At 48.8% G+C, this 21,110-nt stretch overlaps 1 protein-coding gene across 1 annotated transcript in view; it reads right to left on the reverse strand.

Moving 5' to 3' along the window:
• SIN3B (SIN3 transcription regulator family member B) overlaps positions 1-21,110 on the reverse strand; it is a 238,355-nt gene that overhangs the window by 45,450 nt on the left and 171,795 nt on the right. The window contains exons 13-14 of the mRNA XM_063914501.1: positions 11,614-11,783; positions 11,332-11,505 (exon numbers count right to left, since the gene is read on the reverse strand). Of these exons, the coding sequence (XP_063770571.1) occupies positions 11,332-11,505; positions 11,614-11,783 (344 nt within the window). The remainder of the gene's footprint in view (positions 1-11,331; positions 11,506-11,613; positions 11,784-21,110) is intronic.

Genomic DNA, 21,110 nt, shown 5'->3' on the forward strand with positions numbered 1-21,110 from the left:
TGTGAACCTTGAGGGATGCCAGACGAAGACCTAAGTCCAAGCCTCTTTGCAGAAAAGCCAGAATTCTGGAAGTTTTAAATCTACCAGCGTCATAATTCTTATCAGCACACCAGGTGAAAAAAGAATGCCAAACCCTGCAATAAATTTGGGCAGAGGCCGGTGTGTGGGCCTTCAGCATAGTTTGAATAACCGCCTCAGTAAATCCTTTGGCCCTCAGGAGTGATGCTTCAAGAGCCATACCGTCAAAGCCAGTCTGGCCAGGTCCAGGTAGAGACATGGATGTTCTGTCGACAGACCCTGCAGGTCTGAGAACCAATGCCGTCTGGGCCACGCAGGAGCGACTAGAATTAGCATTCCTCCTTCTTGCTTGAACTTCCGCAGTACCATGGGCAGGAGTGACACAGTATGGAATACGTAAGGCAGCCGAAAGTTCCACGGATCTGCCAGTGCATCCATGAACGCTGCCTGAGGATCACTGGTCCGAAGATCGGAAACCTTGTGATTGTGTTGAGACGCCGAGGTCTACGTCTGGTAGGACCCACCTGTCCAGCAGGAGTTGAAAGACTTCTTGATGAAGGCTCCACTCTCCGGAGTGAACGACCAGGCGACTGAGGAAGTCTGCTTCCCAGTTTAGGACACTGCCGATATGGCTGGCAGATGGCGTTCCGCCCAATAAAGGATTTTTGACACTTCTATCATTGCCATGCGGCTTCAAGTGCCGCCTTGATGGTTTATGTATGCCACCATGGTGGCGTTGTCAGACTGTACCTGAACAGACCTGTTCCGTACCAGAGGCAGGGCTAGAGAAAGTGCATTGAACACTGCCCTCAGCTACAAAATGTTGATCGGGAGGTGTGATTCCTCTAGTCCAACGACCCTGAAACGAGTGTTGCTCCAACACCGCTTCACATGCCTGCAAACTGGCGTCCCTTGTCAGTGAGTCAATGAGTCCATCTGCAATCTGATCAGATGAGGTAGGCCGTCCCACTTTGATAGGATCAACCGTCGCAGGGGACAAGAGTAAAACTGAGCGTACTCCACCATGTCGAAGGATGACACCATCAGGCCAAGGACTTGCATCGCCGAGTGTATCGACACTCTGGGGCGACGAATGAAGTGTCTTATCCTACCCTGAAGCTTCAGGACGTTGTCTGGAGACAGGAACAGTCTCTGTGTGTGTCCAAGAGTGCCCCAAGGTGCACCATGCTCTAAGCTGGGACCAGCGAGGACTTCTTCCAATTTATTAGCCACACATGGGATTGCAGGAAATCCACCATCATTTGCAGATGACTGAGGAGGACTTTGTAAAATTTGCCAGAATCAGCAGGTCGTCCAAGTACGGGAGGATTCTGATTCCCTGGCAACGGAGGTGGGCCATCATCACGGCCATGACCTTGGTGAAGATCCGAGGAGCCGTAGCCAGTCCAAATGGGAGAGCCTGGATTTGACAGTGAAGGATGCCAATAGCAAACCGCAGGAACTGCTGATGCGATATGGCAATAGGAATAACGAGTTTTATGGTAAGAACTTACCTTTGTTAAAACTCTTTCTGCGTGGTACACTGGGCTCCACAAGGATAGACATTGGGGTGTAGAGTAGGATCTTGATCCGAGGCACCAACAGGCTCAAAAGCTTTGACTGTTCCCAAGATGCATAGCGCCACCTCCTCTATAACCCCGCCTCCCTGCACAGGAGCTCAGTTTTTAGTTACCCAGCCCAATGCAGTAGCAGGAAAAGAGACGACAACAGTTAGTAGCCACAAACACCACATTCTCACGACAGGATAAGTGTCAGCGGCTAATACCATACCATCCCAAAGAAGGTAAGTGCGTCAGGGTGGGCGCCTTGTGGAGCCCAGTGTACCTCGAAAAAAGAGTTTTAACAAAGGTAAGTTCTTACCATAAAACTCGTTTTCTGCTGCGGGGTACACTGGGCTCCACAAGGATAGACATTGGGGATGTCCTAAAGCAGTTCCTTATGGGAGGGAACGCACTGTAGCGGGCACAAGAACCCGGCGTCCAAAGGAAGCATCCTGGGAAGCGGCAGTATTGAAGGCATAGAACCTTCTGAACGTGTTCACTGAGGACCACATAGCCGCCTTGCACAATTGTTCAAGGGTCCCACCACAGCGGGCCACCCAAGAAGGTCCAACAGACCGAGTAGAATGGGCAGTAATGTGAGCAGGAGCTGACAGACCAGCCTTCACATAAGCATGTGCAATCACCATTCTAATCCATCTGGCCAAAGTCTGCTTGTGAGCAGGCCAGCCACGTTTGTGAAAACCAAACAGAGCAAAGAGAGAATCAGATTTCCTAATAGAAGCAGTTCTCTTCACATAGATACGGAGAGCCCGTACCACATCCAAAGACCGCTCTTTGGGAGACAAGTCAGGAGAGACCAGGGCCGGAACCACAATCTCCTGATTAAGGTGGAACGAAGATACCACCTTAGGTAAATATCCGGGACGAGTTCGAAGAACCGCCCGGTCATGGTGAAAAATCAGATATGGGGAACTGCACCCAAATCCGACACTCTTCTAGCAGAGGCAATAGCCAGCAAAAACACCACCTTAAGGGAAAGCCATTTAAGGTCAGCTGAGCACAGAGGTTCAAACGGAAACTCTTGCAACGCCTCCAACACCACCGACAAGTCCCAAGGAGCCACAGGCGGGACATAGGGAGGCTGGATACGCAACACACCCTGAGTAAAGGTATAAACATTAGGCAAGGTCGCAATTTTTCTCTGAAACCACACCGACAAGGCAGAAAAATGAACCTTGAGGGAGGCCAGACGCAGGCCTAAGTCTAGGCCCTGCTGAAGAAAAGCCAAAAGTTTGGCTGTACTAAACTTGGAAACGTCATAATTGTTAGATGCGCACCAAACAAAGTAAGAATGCCAGACCCTATGGTAAATCCGAGCAGAAGCTGGTTTCCGAGCCCGCAACATAGTTTTAATGACCGCCTCAGAAAAACCTTTAGCCCTCAAGACGGAAGCTTCAAGAGCCACGTCGTCAAAGACAGTCGGGCCAGGTCCTGGTAGACACAGGGGCCCTGAACGAGGAGATCTGGGCGTTGTGGAAGTAGAATCGGACGCTCTGACGATAGGCCTTGCATTGAAGAATCCGTGAAACTTCCTTCATTGCCAAGCGGCTGCGAGTGCCACCTTGATGGTTTATGTAAGCCACTGCTGTGGCGTTGTCCGACTGTACATGAACAGGACGGTTCTGTATTAAATGCTGGGCCAGGTTCAACGAGTTGAATACCGCCCGCAATTCCAGAACGTTGATCGGGAGGAGAGACTCCTCATTGGTCCACCGACCCTGAAGGGAGTGTTGCTCCAACACCGTGCCCCAACCCCTTAGACTGGCATACGTCGTCAACAGGACCCAGACAGATATCCAGAAGGGACGGCCCCTGCACAATCATTGGTCCTGGAGCCACCAGTACAGTGACAGACGGACCTCCGGAGTCAATGAGATCATGTGATCCGGTGAGGCAGGCCATTCCACTTGACCAGAATCAGCCTCTGGAGGGGGCGAGAATGGAATTGAGCATACTCCACCATGTCGAATGCTGACACCATGAGGCCCAGCACCTGCATCGCCGAATGTATAGACACTTGCGGACGAGAGAGGAAGCAACAAATCTAGTCCTGAAGCTTCAGGACTTTCTCCTGAGACAAGAACAACCGCTCGTTGTGAGTGTCCAATATCGCTCCCAGGTGCACTATGCTCTGATCAGGGACCTGGGAGAAATATTCTTCCAGTTGATGAGCCACCCGTGGGCTTGCAGAAACCGGACAGTCAGATCCAATTGACGTATGAGAATTTCTGGGGAATTTGCCAGGATCAACAAGTCGTCCAGATACGGTAGGATCCTGACCCCTTGACGGCGGAGTTCCGCCGTCATCACCGCCATAACTTTGGTGAAGACTCGCGGAGCCGTGGTTAAACCAAAAGGTAATGCCCGAAACTGATAATGGAGGTTGCCAACCGCAAACCTCAGGTATTGCTGATGCGACGCTGCTATAGGAATATGCAGGTAAGCATCCTGTATATCCAGGGAGACAATATAATCCCCAGGCTCCAAGGCCAGAACATTAGAGCGAAAGGTTTCCATACGGAATTTGGAGATTCTCACAAACTTGTTCAATGCCTTGAGGTTGAGAATGGTCCGGGAGGACCCATTCGGTTTCAGGACTAGAAAGAGCGGAGAATAGTACCCCTGGCGCCTCTGAGCAAGAGGCACCTGTACTACCACTCCTGTGTCCAGGAGGGTCTGTACCACCGAATGTAAAGTCTTTGCCTTCACCTGATCCGAAGGGACGTCTGTCAGGCAAAATCGGCGAGGGGGACGGTTTTTGAAGGCTATGGCGTAACCTCGAGTGACGACTTCCCGTACCCAGGCATCTGAAGTGGTCTTCAACCATTCCTGGATATACCCTAGAAGCCGGCCCCCCACCCTGGGATCCCCCAGGGGGAGGCCCGCCCCTTCATGCGGTAGGCTTATCGGTCTTGGAAGCTGGCTGACGGGCAGCCCAGGCTCTTTTGGGTTTCGGCTTACCAGGTTTGGAAGTGCGGGTCTGTTTGTGGTACGCCTGACCTTTTGCTTTACCTGAAGGACGAAAGGAAGTACTTTTAGCCTTCGGCACAGAAGGATCGGTACTTGGCAGACAGGCAGTTTTGGCAGTAGCCAAATCAGCCACTATCTTATTTAAGTCCTCCCCAAACAGAATATCTCCCTTAAAAGGGAGTACCTCCAGGGTTTTTCTAGAATCCAGATCCACGGACCAGGATCTCAGCCACAATATCCGGCGGGCCAGGACTGACGTAGTAGAAGCCTTGGCTGCTAGAATACCGGCATCAGAAGCCGCCTCTTTAATATAGTGAGAAGCTGTGACAATATATGACAAGCACTGTCTAGCATGGTCAGAAGAAATTTCAGCTTCCAACTCAAGGGCCCACGCTTCAATAGCTTCTGCAGCCCATGTCGCTGCAATAGTGGGCCTTTGCGCAGCACCCGTAAGGGTATAAATCGCTTTCAGACAACCCTCCACACGTTTATCCGTAGGCTCTTTCAGAGACGTGACGGTAGTGACCGGTAGAGCTGAGGAAACCGCCATCCTTGCCACATGCGAGTCCACTGGAGGAGGTGTCTCCCAATTTTTTGACAGCTCTGGCGCGAGGGGATAGCGAGCCAGCATGTGAGGCACAAACTTCTTGTGAGGCACAAACTTCTTCCCTGGATTTTCCCAAGATTCCTGACGTATATCTGGTGAGGTGATCAAAATGAGGTAAAACTTGTTTAACCACCTTCTGACGCCTGAACCTATCTGGTTTCTTAGGAGGGACGGATGGCTCGGGATCATCCGTAATCTGTAGAATCAACTTAATAGCCTCCAAAAGATCAGGAACATCCACTTGCGAACTACCCTCCCCATCAGCAGTATCTGTGTCAGAATCTGTGGGGTCAGTGTAAGCGTCATCTTCATCAGACGAGGTGTCAGTGACAGCAGTGGATTGTGAGGAGGTAAGAGCTCGCTTAGAGGACACCTTGGTCTTAGGTGAGCGAGGGTCAGACTTTTTAGTAGTCAAAGACTGGTTCAATTTCTTCAGTTGAGCAGACAAGTTATCTGCCCAAGGCGGCTTAGCCGCGGGGACCACATACAGTTGAACCGGCATATGAGGTCCCATAGGGGCGTTAGTTTAAAAGTGTGGAGAAAGCAGCCCACAGTGGGTCATTATGGACCCCCGTTGCCACAGTCCCACTGGGGGGCAAAGAGCCCCCAGAACCAGAGCCCTCGGCTGCTATATTATCCTCATAGGGATCTGTGGCGTCAGCAACACCGGTAGTGTGTTCAGCCCCAGAACCGTTACCCTCAGAAGCAGACATGATATAACTTGCAGTATGAGGTAACACAGTACAATTATCAGCAGCACAAAACCTCTTGCCCAAACCCCTGCGCGGTGTAGTCAGCACAAGCAGGGATATAGGAGAGATATGGTGACTAAAATCACAGAGAAAAATACAATTACAGTATATCTTGTGAATATTACAGTATTATAAACCTGACGCACCAAGCCCCCTCAGGTTACAGAATATAGGGATAGCAAGTTGAGTGAGAGACACGAAATGAAATTCACCCAGAAAGCTAATGCACACACATGTAGTCACAGTTGTACAATGCAGAGGTTATTACAAACAATAATACTGTACTGGACTAGCTTATATATAGCTATGCAGTCAATAGATATAACACTGCACAGTAAAAAAACTGGATGTATATCACAGGGCACTTATACCAAAGAACCCTGACTAAATGCACTTTTTCTTAACTATCACTGTCTAAACGACATGTAGAATACTTAAGTGTCTTGTAAAGTCACAGCGCTGACTATCAGGCGGCTTTACAAAGGAGGATTTGCCCAAGCAGTCCCAGGAACATTGTTGCTGCGATAAATGGCGCCCAAACACTGACAGGGAGTGAGGGAAAGACAGATATGCAGCTCCAGAGCGGGAACATTTACTCCAGGTCTAAAGGGGGGTACTCACGGAGCGATCGCTGCTTAAAATCTAAGCAATCTGACTAGATTGCTTAGATTTTAAGCACGATCGCTCCGTGTGTAGCCCCCTCAGCGATAGCGATGCGCAGCCCCGCGCATCGCTATCGCTGCTGCTAGATTGGCCTGCATGCAGGCCAATCTAGCGGGTCGCTCACTTCACCCGCTGGGTGAAGTGAGCGGCCCCCCCGTCTCCCCCCGCACGCTCAGCACAGATCGCGCTGTGCTGAGCGCCGGGAGAGATGTGTGCTGAGCGGTTCGCTCAGCACACATCTCTCTGACATCGGCCAGTGAGTACTGGCCTTAAGCCTTATCCCCCGCTGGCAAAACCACCTGGTACTGCGGGCTACTTGTAAAAAGGTTTAGAGAGAAAACCTGACCTGCACCCATGCCCCGGTGATCTAGTGGGATCGCCTGTATGCCACAGTGTCCACCGCCAGCCCGCCTCCCACCGACCGCGCCGGACCCACTCACCACCTTCCGAAGCACGGCCACGCGATCCCGGAGAACCCCAGCCGTGTGTACCTGACAGGAAGAAAACCGCAGCCTCCCGCTGTAGTTACCCGGCAACAAGGGCGCGGGAGTGTACAGCGCCGCTAGGGAGAGAAGGAACTGCAGCAGTGAATGTCTCCTGACATCTACACACTGCTGCAGCCCTTGAAGTCTTCACTTTTCTTCTTTAACAGCTCTTCTTTAGGGCTGCTAGGAGCAGCCCCTCTGTTAAGTGCCTGCTATCTGCGGCACCAACTACAAAACTGAGCTCCTGTGCAGGGAGGCGGAGGCGCTATTCATCTTGGGAACAGTCAAAGCTTTTGAGCCTGTTGGTGCCTCGGATCAAGATCCTACTCTACACCCCAATGTCTATCCTTGTGGAGCCCAGTGTACCCCGCAGCAGAAATAAAGATATATATCCTGTATATCTAGGGATACCATATAGTCTCCGGGTTCCATAGGCAGCACAATTGGGTGCAGCGTTTTCATACGGAACTTGGACACTCTCACAAAGTTGTTCAGAGATTTGAGGCTGAGTATAGGCCAGAAAGACTCATTGGGTTTCGGGACCAGAAACAGGGTCGAGTAGTAACCTCTGCCCCTCTGGGACAAAGGCAGGGGTACAACCACGCCTGTACTCAGGAGGGAACCTACAACTGTTTGCAGAGACTGCGCTTTCAACGGATCCGAAGGGAGAGCCGTAGTGCAGAACAGGTGAGGACGTCTTTTGAAGGAGACAGCGTACCTGTGAGACAATTTCCAGTTCCCATGCAATGAAGTGTCTTATCCTGTACTGAAGCTTCAGGACGTTGTCTGGAGACAGGAACAGTCTCTGACTGTGTGTGTCTAAGAGTGCCCCAAGGTGCACCATGCTCTAAGTTGGGACCAGCGAGGACTTCTTCCAATTTATTTGTCTCAGGTATGTCTGACCTTTTGTTTTCCCTTGAGGCTGAAAGGAGCAAAAAGTGGTACCCTTTGCCTTCTGTGCAGAAGGATTAGTAGATGGGAGAAAAGCTGTCTTAGCAGCTGCCAGTTCAGACAAAATTTTATTTAGGTCTTCCCCAATCAAAATATCCACAGTGGATATTTGGAGTCAAGGTCCACTTTCCATGACCACAACCACAGTATGCGCTCATCAGGACAGATGTAGCAGAAGCCTTGGCTGCCAATACTCCCGCCTCAGAGTGTAATAAGAGGCAGTGGTAATGTGAGATAGGTATTGTCTGGCATTGTCAGAAATATCCTCGGGCAGCTCTTCCTCTAACGCCTGAACACACGCCTCAATACATTTTGCGGCCAAAGAGGCAGCAATAGTGGGTCTATGAATAGCTCCAGTAAGGGAATATACAGATTTCAGGCACCCTTCAACACGATATCTGTCGGTTCCCTCAGTGAGGTGACAGTGGTGACAGGCAGAGTGGATGACACCACTAGACGGGTGACATAAGAATCCACCGGCGGTGGAGTCTCATTCGTTACACAACTCTGCAGGGAGAGGTAAGCGAGCCAAGGACCGTTTAGGAATAAGGAATTTCTTCCCTGGATTAGACCAGGGTTCCAGTCTGATGTCCACTAAATGATCAGAATGAGGTACAACAGTTTCAACCACCTTCTGCTGTTTAAACTTATCAGTTTTCTTCGCCACAGCAGTGGAATCCTCCTCATCAGTGATTTGAAGGATATGCTTAGGAGAAACCATCACGGCAGGGACATCAATTTGTAAGGGAGAATCCTCATCAGTAACACAGGATTCAATGTCTGACAGGACCGTATGCTCCCCCCTCCTCTTCAGATGTAGATTTCTGTCTAACCAGAGACTGGTTTAGCTGTTCAGTTGGTTAGACAAATTTTCTGCTCAAGGCGGATTAACCATGGGCACAATTTCTGGGAGTAATGGCACAGGCGGCCCCATAGGGGGCGCAAGGCGCTCCACTAGAGTACCCAGCAGGGTAGTGTATGCTGCCCATGGAGGCTCCTGACTAATGATAGGGGCTGCGGACTGACTGGGAGGTGCATGACAAGCAGTACACAGACCATCATACAACACTTCCCCCTCTGATACATCCTTGGAGCATGCTTCCACAGATTTACTGCCTTTTCTGTTAGACATTATATATGCAACAAATTGGCTAACACAGTACGATTATAAAACCAGACAAAAGCAAAAACCTGTGGAATAAAACAGGGTATAACGTGACTGTAACACAGTGGCAATATACTTATATAGATCAGATCAACACTGTGTATAACTTATATCGTAAGACCTAAACGCACCTAGTCCAGGGTACAGAATATAATGACAGTTATATCTGGGAAACACTGACAGTGAAACCACACAGCAGATACAGGCACACAGTCACATGCAATGCAGAAATTATGAGAACAATAAAGCTGCACTGGACTTGTATAAATATATCACAGCTCGGCCACAGACTGGAGGATATAAAATACTTGTACAATATACTCTGCGATGTACATCTTCTCTTAACGAACGCAGTCTCTAAGACAGGTAGGATACTCAAGTAAATGTAAAGTCTCAGCGCTGTAGACAGGCGGCTTTACATGGGAGACCTTGCCCTGCAATCCCGGAGACCTGCTGCAGCTATGCTGTCAAGAAGGTGCCCAGAGTCTCTGTGAGGGAGAATGAGGCAGCTCCAGGGTAGGAAATCTTTAAGGAGATGGCGCCTGGGCCGGGGGAGAAGCTACAGGTCAAGTGCTGCCTCCCCTATGCTAGACTTCCACTCCAGGTACTGTGGAGCCTTATTAAACAGGTGTTCACACACCTGACCTGTGCTCCGATTGCCCTGGTGGTCTTATGGGGTCCCTGCCCATTGACAGGGTGCCGCCTAGATGACCCTCTTATCTCCTCCCCGTAGCAGCCACGCGATCCAGGAGAGCAGTCTGGGATCGTGCTTAAGTCGAGACGTCTCCGCTGCAGGTACCGGGAATCAGGCCAACGGGAGTGTGCGGCGCCGCTTGGGAGGTGATGGAGCTGCACCGCTGAATGTCACTCTGTCACATAGCACTGCTAGCCCAGTCAGAAAAGCGGAAAGTCTTATTTAAAAGTGCAGGCACCAACTCAAAAAACAGAGCTCTCAGTGCCTGGGGGTGGGGTTATGGAGGAAGCCCCTATGCATCCTAGGACAGCTAAAGCTTTACCTGTTGGTGCCTCTGGATCAAGATCCACTCTACACCCCGATGATTTCCTGTGGAAACCAATGTACCCTGCTGCAGAAATTCTTTTTTGAAACCTTCTTTTTAGCTCCCAAGTCCTTAGACACACTATAATGGTATAACCTCATTAAAATGTCACCTTACTATGCTTAAGGAATAGCAACAATTGCCCTCTATGAGGACTTACTTCCTAAGGGCATTCTCAGGCTTTTGGGGAGAAGGATCTTTATCCATGGCACAGTCCACAGCAGTTCGGTTTCAGTTTCACCAAGTACCAAGAAAGAGGCACAAAGCAGCTCCTATATTTCAGTGGTGTGCAGCACCATCTTTTATTGCTTATAGGGGGCGGTGCATGCGCAGAAAGCCCTCGCAATGACTTCCGGGGAAGCTGCGTCATCACGCTACCGCCCGCCGCCAACCATCACAATGCCCGCTGGTAGCTACGTTATCGGCATGGCCCCGATCACAGTGGTCACTGGGGAAGCCACGTCACCGGCACGACTCTCGCCAACAACCGCAATGTGCTGAAGGCATGAACCGGGACTTCCGCCTGCCTCCAACCACTCTGGATCTGGGTACGGCTCTAGACAACATGCAGCAGCGAAATAGCCACAGACAAACCCCGGGCACTTACTGGCCCAAATCCGTGCTGCACACCAAACCTTTCCCAGGGAGCCACTCATCCAGACTGCAGCTACAGAAGTGCACCTGCTGAAAACCATGAGGTAAGTCCTTGAAAAAAATAAAAAATAAAGCTAACCGGTACTAACTAGGAGACAGGAAAAAGACTGTGGGAGAGAGGCAGGGGTGAGGCTATATACCCAAAGTGGTCAGTCCCAGGTCCAAAAGAATTTCCTGTCTACAAACCTACGTGTAAGTCTGCCATGAAGTATTGCAGAAGAAGTAATATTCTATAAAATACTGTATATTGCACAAAAATACAAGATATGTAAAGTACAGAGAGTAAGAGTAAATTTGTGTCACTTCAGAAAATACTGTGTAACTGTAAATGCTAGAGTCATCTAAAGAGTTTTAAAAATGCTTTATTCACATTAAGATACTTTCTGGGGTACACAGGAATTGATGTCAGATGTTCCTTTCATTACCTTGAAGCAATTCTCATCTGCCATGCAGTGTTCTGCTTTCCACTGATAACTGGTTTCCTTTGCTGTGCGGACACACTGGGTGACCAGACTTCCTCCTGCAGCTCCCCTCTTTTTCTCAGTCAGGTACAGCTCCACCACTTTCAAGCAGATCTCATCACTCACCAGATGGTGGAGCTATGAGAAAGAAACAAAGTGATAGGTGTCACACAAAGGCTCTAAAGAATATTTATGGTGCCATATTAGAAGATCTGTTGCTAGTCACCACACAGGTAGTGTGCTCACCTGCCGTGTGATGTTTTGGATCAGCTTGTCCATTGTGAAGCCAATGTAAGCATGTATAGTGAACATTTCCCGTAGTGTGTCCTCATAATGTGTGGGGTCTAGATTTCCAACAAGAAGGTTCCTCGCCATGTCTAAGAATGCAGGATAATACTCTTCTAACTCCACCTCGCCTGAAAAATCAACACCATGTCTGTATTACAAAGGACATCAACAAAGGGGATGTACTGGGCTTGTCAGGCTAACATGTTTGTACTGGCGACATTTAACCTATACTAAAATAAATAAAATAGTATGGATAACAAAGTAACACTACATCCATCATAAACTGAAAAAAGCAAAAGTGCAAAATAACAAAGGCACACTAGTTATCACTTCATTATCATTAGAGCCAAGCATGCCGTTATGCTAGTACGCCTACATATTTCCCGCCATCTGGCCTAGCTTATGTATGTGCAGATGGCGTGAGGAAACATTTCTTAGCATAACATTGTCACATGTGGGTCATTGCTAATGCTTGACTGCTGCTGGAGATGCGGAGAGGAGACACTGAACCGGAAGTACTTAATACCCTGTGTCCATTACTGTATTTTAATTGTACTTAATTTATACTTGTGTTTTCCCTTATTTATTGTCCTTCATTGTCCTTATATATTCGTCTACATATAAAGATTGCCCCGCTCTTTTTTGATTTTCTGAAAGTAATAGGGAGTCGGCACTAATTAAAAAATGGGTGGAGCCGCGACTGAGAATCTCACTCAGTGCGTGTCGTGCATGATGTATGCGCACCTGGAACAACAGTCCGAGTGTGAATACATCTGTGCGAGATGTGAGCGAACGGCTGCCCTGGAAGCCCAGGTAACTGATCTAGAGCAGACCGTTACGCGACTGAGGGATATTCACAATCTTGAGTAAAGTTTAGGTGGAGGAGTTGCAGGGGAATCACTGGTAGACAAGGATGATCAGGTAGCCAGCTGGGTCATGGTTAGAAGGAAGAAGAGGGGAGACAGGACATCTCTGATCGGCCCAACCCCAATAAATTTGCTCGATTGGACGAAGATTCCGAGGATGGCAGTGAGGAAATGACAGAACCGGAGGTGACTGTTCCCTCTAGCAACCAGAGGAGCGGTCCCTCCAGTACAGATGGAAAATAGTGAGGTATCTAGTCAGATTGTAGTGGTAGGGGATTCTATTATCAGGGAGGATAGACAGGGCAATCTGCTACCAGGACCGTGATCGCTGTACAGTCTGTCTCCCGGGTGCTCGGGTACGGCACATCGCAGACTGGGTAGATAGTTTGTTGGGAGGGGCTGGTAAAGGCCCGGGTGCATGTTGGCACCAATGACAGAGTTAGTGGTAGGTGGGATGTCCTTAAGAAAGACTATAGGGAATTAGGCAAGAAACTTAAGGCAAGGACATCTAAGGTAATATTCTCCAAAATATTACCAGTGCCACGCGCTAGTCCAGGGAGGCAGAGGGAGATTAAGCAGGTAAATTAGAGATTGGTGTAGGAAAGAGGGGTTTGTGTTCTTAGAACACTGGGTGGACTTCTCAGTCAGGCGCCATCTTTTTGTTGTGATGGACTGCACCTGAATGAGGAGGGGGCTGCGGTGCTGGGGGGCAGGATGGTTAGAAGGTTGGAGGAGCTTTTAAACTAGGAGCCTGGGGGGAGGGTTTAGCTAGAAACAGCGGGTCAATCAGCGAGAACAAGGATGGGGGTAGTGAACAAATTGGGGGTGGAGAAGGGGGGAGCGAAAGATCAGCCGGCACCACGATTGTGGCTCAACAATATGGTATATAGAAAATGATGCCCATAGCATAAGGGAAGATACTAACATCAGCAGCAGGGGCTTAATAAGTCTTAATAGGTCGAATAGGGATATTAGTGAGAGAGGCTGTAGTATGTATGATTGGGGGTAAGGGGGGGGTGGGAGGGAGAGAGGAGAATAACAGTCGGTAAGGTTAATTCTAGAAATGCACTAGAAAATATAGATAAGTTAGCAATAAAACAGACAAGGGAGATGCTAAGCTAAATTGTATGCTTGCGAATGCAAGAAGCCTATCAGGTAAAAATAAGAATTTACTTACCGATAATTCTATTTCTCATAGTCCGTAGTGGATGCTGGGAACTCCGTAAGGACCATGGGGAATAGCGGCTCCGCAGGAGACTGGGCACAAAAAGTAAAAGCTTTAGACTAGCTGGTGTGCACTGGCTCCTCCCCCTATGACCCTCCTCCAAGCCTCAGTTAAGATACTGTGCCCGGACGAGCGTACATAATAAGGAAGGATCTTGAATCCCGGGTAAGACTCATACCAGCCACACCAATCACACCGTACAACTCGTGATCTGAACCCAGTTAACAGTATGATAACCGTAGGAGCCTCTGAAAAGATGGCTTCCAACAATAAACAACCCGATTTGTTTGTAACAATAACTATATACAAGTATTGCAGACAATCCGCACTTGGGATGGGCGCCCAGCATCCACTACGGACTATGAGAAATAGAATTATCGGTAAGTAAATTCTTATTTTCTCTGACGTCCTAGTGGATGCTGGGAACTCCGTAAGGACCATGGGGATTATACCAAAGCTCCCAAACGGGCGGGAGAGTGCGGATGACTCTGCAGCACCGAATGAGAGAACTCCAGGTCCTCCTCAGCCAGGGTATCAAATTTGTAGAATTTAGCAAACGTGTTTGCCCCTGACCAAGTAGCTGCTCGGCAAAGTTGTAAAGCCGAGACCCCTCGGGGCAGCCGCCCAAGATGAGCCCACCTTCCTCGTGGAATGGGCTTTTACAGATTTTGGCTGTGGCAGGCCTGCCACAGAATGTGCAAGTTGAATTGTACTACAAATCCAACGAGCAATCGTCTGCTTAGAAGCAGGAGCACCCAGCTTGTTGGGTGCATACAGTATAAACAGCGAGTCAGATTTTCTGACTCCAGCCGTCCTGGAAACATATATTTTCAGGGCCCTGACTACGTCCAGCAACTTGGAGTCCTCCAAGTCCCTAGTAGCCACAGGTACCACAATAGGTTGATTCATGTGAAACGCTGAAACCACCTTAGGGAGAAATTGAGGGCGAGTCCTCAATTCCGCCCTATCCGAATGAAATATCAGGTAAGGGCTTTTATAGGATAAAGCCGCCAGGGCCAACAGCATTACCACTTTCCATGTGAGATATTTCAAATCCACTGTGGCAAGTGGTTCAAACCAATGTGATTTTAGGAACCCTAAAACTACATTGAGATCCCAAGGTGCCACTGGAGGCACAAAAGGAGGCTGTATATGCAGTACCCCTTTGACAAACGTCTGAACTTCAGGCACTGAAGCCAGTTCTTTCTGGAAGAAGATCGACAGGGCCGAAATTTGAACCTTAATGGATCCTAATTTTAGACCCATAGACAATCCTGCTTGCAGGAAATGTAGGAAACGACCCAGTTGAAATTCCTCCGTAGGGGCCTTCTTGGCCTCACACCACGCAACATATTTTCGCCAAATGCGATGATAATGTTTTGCAGTTACATCCTTCCTGGCCTTGATCAGGGTAGGGATGACTTCATCTGGAATGCCTTTTTCCTTCAGGATCCGGCGTTCAACCGCCATGCCGTCAAACGCAGCCGCGGTAAGTCTTGGAACAGACAAAGTCCCTGCTGGAGCAGGTCCTTCCTTAGAGGTAGAGGCCACGGGTCCTCCGTGAGCATCTCTTGCAGCTCCGGGTACCAAGTTCTTCTTGGCCAATCCGGAGCCACGAGTATCGTTCTTACTCCTCTCCTTCTTATGATTCTCAGTACTTTTGGTATGAGAGGAAGAGGAGGGAACACATATACCGACTGGAACACCCACGGAGTTACCAGAGCGTCCACCGCTATTGCCTGAGGGTCCCTTGACCTGGCGCAATATCTGTCCAGTTTCTTGTTGAGACGGGACGCCATCATGTCCACCTTTGGTTTTTCCCAACGGTTTACAATCACTTGGAAGACTTCTGGATGAAGTCCCCACTCCCCCGGGTGGAGGTCGTGTCTGCTGAGGAAGTCTGCTTCCCAGTTGTCCACTCCCGGAATGAACACTGCTGACAGTGCTATCACATGATTTTCCGCCCAGCGGAGAATCCTTGCAGCTTCTGCCATTGCCCTCCTGCTTCTTGTGCCGCCCTGTCTGTTTACGTGGGCGACAGCCGTGATGTTGTCCGACTGGATCAATACCGGTTGACCCTGAAGCAGAGGCCTTGCTTGACTTAGGGCATTGTAAATGGCCCTTAGCTCTAGGATATTTATGTGAAGAGACGTTTCCATGCTTGACCACAAGCCCTGGAAATTTCTTCCCTGTGTGACTTCCAGCAGATCCCACTGAAAAGTTCTTGCATGGAATCTTCCGAATGGAATCGCTTCGTAAGAAGCCACCATTTTTCCCAGGACTCTCGTGCACTGATGCACTGACACTTGTCCTGGTTTTAGGAGGTTCCTGACTAGCTCGGATAACTCCCTGGCCTTCTCCTCCGGGAGAAACACCTTTTTCTGGACTGTGTCCAGAATCATCCCTAGGAACAGTAGACGTGTTGTTGGAATCAGCTGTGATTTTGGGATATTTAGAATCCACCCGTGCTGACGTAGCACTACCTGAGATAGTGCTACTCCGACCTCTAACTGTTCCCTGGACCTTGCCCTTATCAGGAGATCGTCCTGATAAGGGATAATTAATACGCCTTTTCTTCGAAGAAGAATCATCATTTTGGCCATTACCTTGGTAAAGACCCGTGGTGCCGTGGACAATCCAAACGGCAGCGTCTGAAACTGATAATGACAGTTTTGTATCACAAACCTGAGGTACCCTTGGTGAGAAGGGTAGATTGGGACATGGAGATAAGCATCTTTGATGTCTAGAGATACCATATAGTCCCCTTCTTCCAGGTTCGCTATCACTGCTCTGAGTGACTCCATCTTGAATTTGAACCTTTTTATGTAAGTGTTCAAAGTCCGGCTTCGGTACCACAAACAGCGTGGAATAATACCCCTTTCCCTGTTGTAGGAGGGGTACCTTGATTATCACCTGCTGGGAATACAGCTTGTGAATAGCTTCCAATACTGCCTCCCTGTCGGAGGGAGACGTTGGTAGAGCAGACTTCAGGAACCGGCGAGGGGGAGACGTCTCGAATTCCAATTTGTACCCCTGTGATACTACCTGCAGGATCCAGGGGTCCACTTGCGAGTGAGCCCACTGCGCGCTGAAATTCTTGAGACGGCCCCCCACCGTGCCCGAGTCTGCTTGCAGAGCCCCAGCGTCATGCTGAGGACTTGGCAGAAGCGGGGGAGGGCTTCTGCTCTTGGGAAGAGGCTGCATGGTGCAGTCTTTTCCCCCTTCCTCTGCCCCGGGGCAGGAACGAGCGGCCTTTTTCCCTCTTGCCCTTATAGGGACGAAAGGACTGGGTTTGAAAAGACGGTGTCTTTTTCTGCTGAGAGGTGACCTGGGGTAAAAAGGTGGATTTTCCAGCCGTTGCTGTGGCCACCAGGTCCGATAGACCGACCCCAAATAACTCCTCCCCTTTATACGGCAATACTTCCATATGTCGTTTGGAATCCGCATCACCTGACCACTGTCGCGTCCATAACGTTCTTCTGGCAGAAATGGACATCGCACTTACTCTAGATGCCAGGGTGCAAATATCCCTCTGTGCATCTCGCATATATAGTAATGCATCCTTTAAATGCTCTATAGTTAACAATATACTGTCCCTATCCAGGGTATCAATATTTTCAGTCAGGGAATCCGACCAAGCCACTCCAGCGCTGCACATCCAGGCTGAGGCGATCGCTGGTCGCAGTATAACACCGGTATGTGTGTATATACCTTTTAAGATATTTTCCAGCCTTCTATCAGCTGGTTCCTTGAGAGCGGCCGTATCAGGAGACGGCAACGCCACTTGTTTTGATAAGCGTGTGAGCGCCTTATCTACCCTAGGGGGTGTTTCCCAACGTGCCCTAACCTCTGGCGGGAAAGGGTATAGTGCCAATAATTTATTAGAAATCAGCAGTTTTTTATCGGGGGAAACCCACGCTTTATCACACACCTCATTTAATTCATCTGACTCAGGAAAAACCACTGGTAGTTTTTTCACACCCCACATAATACCCTTTTTTGTGGTACTTGTAGTGTCAGAAATGTGCAATGCCTCCTTCATTGCCGTGATCATGTAACGTGTGGCCCTACTGGACATTACGTTTGTCTCGTCACCGTCGACACTGGATTCAGTATCCGTGTCAGGGTCTGTGTCGACCATCTGAGGTAACGGGCGTTTTAGCGCCCCTGACGGTGTCTGAGACGCCTGAACAGGCACTAATTGATTTGTCGGCTGTCTCATGTCGTCAACAGTTTTTTGCAAAGTGCTGACATTGTCACGTAATTCTTTAATTACTACCATCCAGTCAGGTGTCGACTCCCTAGGGCAGGCTTTTTCAACCAGTGTGCCGTGGCACACTAGTGTGCCGTGACCAGTTGCAAGGTGTGCCGCGGAGCCAGAGCAGCTTCCTGCACCTTCAGAGTGAACTGTTGGCCCAGGCTCTTCTTAGAGGATCAGTCGTGCTCCGGCTGTGACGTATGCCTTGAAGACGCTGCGGTGTAATATCATAGGTCACAACCGCCGCGTCTCACCACCCAGCCAGCCCACCTGCCTGCATACACATCTTACAGTTCCTGCCTGCACACACAGCTTTCCTTGCCCACCCACATCCACACCTGCCCGACTGCCCGCTGCTCAGTATTCGCAGTACTCCACTATGAACAACCCCCGCCACTTAGGGACAGGGAGGAGGACAGCTGACCGGTAGGGACTAATATTTGGTATTTTTTTTCTCCTGTGGGGAACAATAGGATTTATGTGGGGAGAATAAGGAATTATGGATTTATGGGGGGAACAATGTGAATAATTCATGTGGGGAGCAATAGGATTTATGTAGGGAGCAATATGATTTATGTGGGGAGCAATGTGATTGATTTTCCTGTGTAGGCCAATGTATGTGTGGATATTTTTTTACTATGAGGGCCAATGTGTGTGTTTTGTTTTTTTCTGTGGGGAACTGATGGTGTGCCTTGGCAATTTTAAAATATTGTTCGGTGTGCCGCGAGTAAAAAAAGGTTGAAAATCACTGCCCTAGGGGGTGACATCACTAACACAGGCAATTGCTCTGCTTCCACATCATTTTCCTCCTCATACATGTCGACACAATCGTACCGACACCCAGCACACACACAGGGAATGCTCTAATAGAGGACAGGACCCCACTAGCCCTTTGGGGAGACAGAGGGAGAGTTTGCCAGCACACACCAGAGCGCTATATATATATACAGGGATAACCTTATATAAGTGTTACTCCCTGTTATAGCTGCTGTATTTATATATTAGCTGCCAATAGTGCCCCCCTCTCTGTTTTACCCTGTTTCTGTAGTGCAGGACTGCAGGGGAGAGTCAGGGAGCCGTCCTTCCAGCGGAGCTGTGAAAGAAAATGGCGCTTGTGTGCTGAGGAGAAAGGCTCCGCCCCCTTCACGGCGGCCTTTTCTCCCGCTTTTTTTCAGGAAACTGGCAGGGGATAAATGCATCCATATAGCCCAGGAGCTATATGTGATGCATTTTATTTAGCCATATAAGGTTTTTATCTCATTTTTATTGCGTCTCAGGGCGCTCCCCCCCAGCGCCCTGCACCCTCAGTGACCGGAGTGTGAAGTGTGCTGAGAGCAATGGCGCACAGCTGCAGTGCTGTGCGCTACCTTATTTGAAGACAGGAACGTCTTCTGCCGCCGCTTTCTCCGGACCTCTTCGCTCTTCTGGCTCTGTAAGGGGGCCGGCGGCGCGGCTCCGGGACCCATCCAGGCTGAACCTGTGATCGTCCCTCTGGAGCTAATGTCCAGTAGCCAAGAAGCCCAATCCACTCTGCAGTCAGGTGAGTTCGCTTCTTCTCCCCTTAGTCCCACGATGCAGTGAGCCTGTTGCCAGCAGGACTCACTGAAAATAAAAAACCTATTTAAACTTTTACTTCTAAGCAGCTCAGGAGAGCCACCTAGCTTGCACCCTTCTCGTTCGGGCACAAAAATCTAACTGAGGCTTGGAGGAGGGTCATAGGGGGAGGAGCCAGTGCACACCAGCTAGTCTAAAGCTTTTACTTTTTGTGCCCAGTCTCCTGCGGAGCCGCTATTCCCCATGGTCCTTACGGAGTTCCCAGCATCCACTAGGACGTCAGAGAAATGGGGGAATTGGAATGGCTTGCATCACATTCTCAGTATGATATTATAGGTATTACGGAAACATGGTGGGACGACTCTCACGACTGGGTTGCGAATATGGAGGGATATTCTCTTTTCAGGAGGGACAGGGTTGCCAAAAGGGGAGGAGGGGTATGTCTCTTTGTTGAACCACCTCTAAAACCAAATTTTATTAGATGGTATTTACGAGGGGGCTGGAGATAACGTGGAGTCGCTATGAGTTGAGATCACAAGTGGGGGCACTGAAGCAAAGAAACTAGTCATTGGCACGTGCTACAAGCAACCGGATATTGGCGTACATGACATGGAACAACTTTTACAGCAAATTGAAAGAGCTGCGGGAATGGGAGACATCCTAATGTTAGGGGATTTTAACTATCCTGATATAAATTGGAGTAACGATTCATGTGTAAAAACTAGGAGCAGCAGGTACTTAAATAAATTAAAGGATCAATACTTGACTCAAATAGTCAAGGACCCAACTAAAAGGTAAAACTATTCTGGACCTAGTTATTACCAATAATGTGGACATTATATCAAACACTAAAGTTGGGGAGACCTTGGGAAACAGTGATCACTATATGGTCACATTCAACATCAGTTACGAGAAACATAGCTATAAGGGAGCAACCAAAACATTTAACTTTAAAAACGCTAACTTCAATATGCTGAGACGGAGCACTAAACGACATTGACTGGGAAGTTTTGTTTCAAGGCAAGGACACATCGGAAATGTGGGATGCTTTAAAAGGGTTGCTTGAAAGCAATATTCACAAATACATTCCCATGAGCAGTAAAAGCAGAAGTACTAAGCATAAACCAATGTGGCTTAATAAGGAAGTCAAGGAAGCAATGGCTAATAAGAGGCATGCTTCCAAAACATTTAAATCTAATAGAGAGGAGGTTTCATTCCGGTATTACAAGGAATGCAATGAAAAATGCAAAAAAGTAATAAGAGCAGCTAAAATTGTAAACGAAAAGCAAATCACTATAGAGAGTAAAACCAATCCTAAAAAGTTTTATAAATATATATAAACAGTAAAAGGTTAAAGAATGAGAACGTAGGCCTATTAAGAGATGAATTGGGAGCTTTGATAAATGACAACAATTTAAAAACGGAAATATTGAACAACTTTTTTTCCCTCCGTATTCACCAGGGAGGATGAGCCGGTGACAGCAGTGCATAGCGACAGGGAAGGAAATGAGTCGTGGCTTGATGCTTGTTTAAGTGAGGAAGTAGTCCTGGA

The sequence above is a fragment of the Pseudophryne corroboree genome, chromosome 1, assembly GCF_028390025.1.
Source record: "Pseudophryne corroboree isolate aPseCor3 chromosome 1, aPseCor3.hap2, whole genome shotgun sequence".
Taxonomy (NCBI): Eukaryota; Metazoa; Chordata; class Amphibia; order Anura; family Myobatrachidae; genus Pseudophryne; species Pseudophryne corroboree.